The 2,016-nt window shown below is 56.4% G+C and overlaps 2 protein-coding genes across 2 annotated transcripts; both read right to left on the bottom strand.

Annotated features, from left to right (window-relative positions):
- Positions 1-319: 319 nt before the first annotated feature.
- SDRG_02224 (hypothetical protein) lies at positions 320-939 on the bottom strand (the record flags this gene model as incomplete). The annotated part of the gene is made up of 1 exon (XM_008607800.1): positions 320-939. Exon 1 carries the CDS (start codon positions 926-928, stop codon positions 320-322), a length of 609 nt encoding a protein of 202 aa, XP_008606022.1. The 5' UTR covers positions 929-939.
- Positions 940-1,080: 141 nt separating this feature from the next.
- On the bottom strand, positions 1,081-2,004 carry SDRG_02223 (hypothetical protein; the record flags this gene model as incomplete). The annotated part of the gene is made up of 1 exon (XM_008607799.1): positions 1,081-2,004. One exon carries the CDS (start codon positions 2,002-2,004, stop codon positions 1,186-1,188), a length of 819 nt encoding a protein of 272 aa, XP_008606021.1. The 3' UTR covers positions 1,081-1,185.
- Positions 2,005-2,016: the final 12 nt, after the last annotated feature.

Raw genomic sequence — 2,016 nt, 5'->3', positions numbered from 1 at the left:
ACGACCAGCCACGCGTTGGGCTCGAGCTTGGGGTTGCCCATGGCAGCCAATATGCTGGCGTCCGACGACGTGGCGTGTGATTGGCTATTGGAATATGGAAGCGGCGTTGATTGGTGGAATTAATATACAGCCAGCGAATCAGAGAATGGACGACGAAACTGGTCTTGCTGCACGGTCGCACCAAGCAAGCACTCGTTCGCACGATATGCATCGCGTCGTCGGTTGCTCATTCACCCATGGCGTAGGTATGCCATGATTATGTCATAAGGATATTTCATGACAACGTCATAAAGATGCTCTGTTTAATTGGCATGTAGGACTATGTACGACGTCTGCCGTGTCGGGGCTGCCGAAGGACGCTGGTGTAAACAAAGTCGTGGCCGCCTTCCAGCATGCGCAAGACGATTGCGGCAATGTTGCGCGTGTCGTCGATGCCCGAGTGGTGCCGGCCCACGAGCGGCAAGCCCAGTTTCTCTAGCATCTCGGCCATGCCCCGCACGCGCGTACCTTGCCAGTCGCGGAAGGCAAACTTGATGTTGACCCAGCGCGTATACGCTTCAGGAATCTCTGCGCCGCTGAATCGACACTGCGTCGGCAGCATCGCGTTGAGGTCCCAGTCGCCACACGTGACAAAGAGTCCGTCCTCGAGGTACGGAGCGCAGAAAGCTTGGGCGTCTCGATAGACGATTGAAAAAGCGGGCGCCCCATCGACCACCGCTTGGGAAATGCCCGTGAGCGAGGTGCAGAACGGAGCCAAGACACCGCCGTGCCGCGTCGGTCGAATATACGAGTGAAACTCGGCAATGATTGTCCTGGCGACAACGTCGATGACGACGACGGGCCACTCGATGATCTCCATTTCGTCTCGGGGCAGTGTCTCGCTGCACGTTGCTTCAAAGTCGAGCACGAGGAGGTACCGGACGCCCATGTTGCGATGATGATGATGACGCAAATCGAACTGAGTGAATGAACGCCAATGACGATGCTGGTCGTTTGCACTTTGGCCAGCGAGTGAAGGTCGGTCGCTGTCAATTCAGCCTTGTCTTCTCTGTTCAGTCTCTTTCTCTCGGAAATTTCTTTTTGCACATATTTTCTCTATTCATGAAGTAACATTGTATGCGAGCACTAATTCCTAGCCGTGCGCTGCTAGTAAATCGGTTATGTACAAGTAGCTATATGGTCTTGTCACGAGATGACGCAGCTCTTGCGCGGTTTGCTTTCCTTGGCGTGTCCCAAGGGTGTGCCGTGTTGAACGGTTGGCGACTCGTCTTCACTCGGTACTTCGCTCTTGATGCGCTCGCCGTTCTTGAGCGCGATCGCCCAGCTCAGCGACGGCGCGATCGACGCCTTGTTGTCACCAATGCTGTAGGCCATGTGTCCCGCAAACATGAGCGCCTTGTACTCGGTTCCGTTGTCGTCGATCGTCACGTCGACCGTGAGGTACCCGGGCGGAATGTCTTGCATGTCGACGAGCGGGTAGTCGTACGTAACTTCGGTCTCAACAACATCAAACCAATCATCCGGATTGGCCTCGGGCCTTCGCAGCAGCACCGTGTCGGTCATCTTGTCGCCTTGCCATTCGCCTTTGTCGTTGAAGACGCAAAAGACGCTGATCCAGCCGTTGAGGTAGCTCGGGCCCGAGCCGCCGCCTTCGTGGCTGCAGATGCGGTCCCAGAACTCTACGTCGGCTTGGCCTTTTGCCGCTGCCACAAACTGATCGAGGATCGGCGCCAGCATCGTCGTCCACTGCTGCATGCGCTTGCCGTACGTTGAGAGCTTGTCGAGGCGACGACGAATGTCTTGCCAATCGTCGACAGTGCCGAGGAGCGTCACGTGCGGAATGCCGCAGCAGAGGCTAAACTTGTAGGTGAAGTACTTCTTCATCGTGGCCATGAGCACGACGCTGGCGACGATGACGTCGTGGTCGGTCGTTGTCGAGAAGGACGGAAGCACCCAGTGCTTGAGGCTCGGGTCCACGAGGTGCTCGTCCATCTTGTCGACCATTTGCTTGGAGAG

This window comes from Saprolegnia diclina, assembly GCF_000281045.1.
Source record: "Saprolegnia diclina VS20 unplaced genomic scaffold supercont1.5, whole genome shotgun sequence".
Classification (NCBI taxonomy): domain Eukaryota; phylum Oomycota; class Saprolegniomycetes; order Saprolegniales; family Saprolegniaceae; genus Saprolegnia; species Saprolegnia diclina.
The sequence above is the reverse complement of the archived record's forward strand: the minus strand, read 5'-3'. Positions and strand labels throughout refer to the sequence as shown.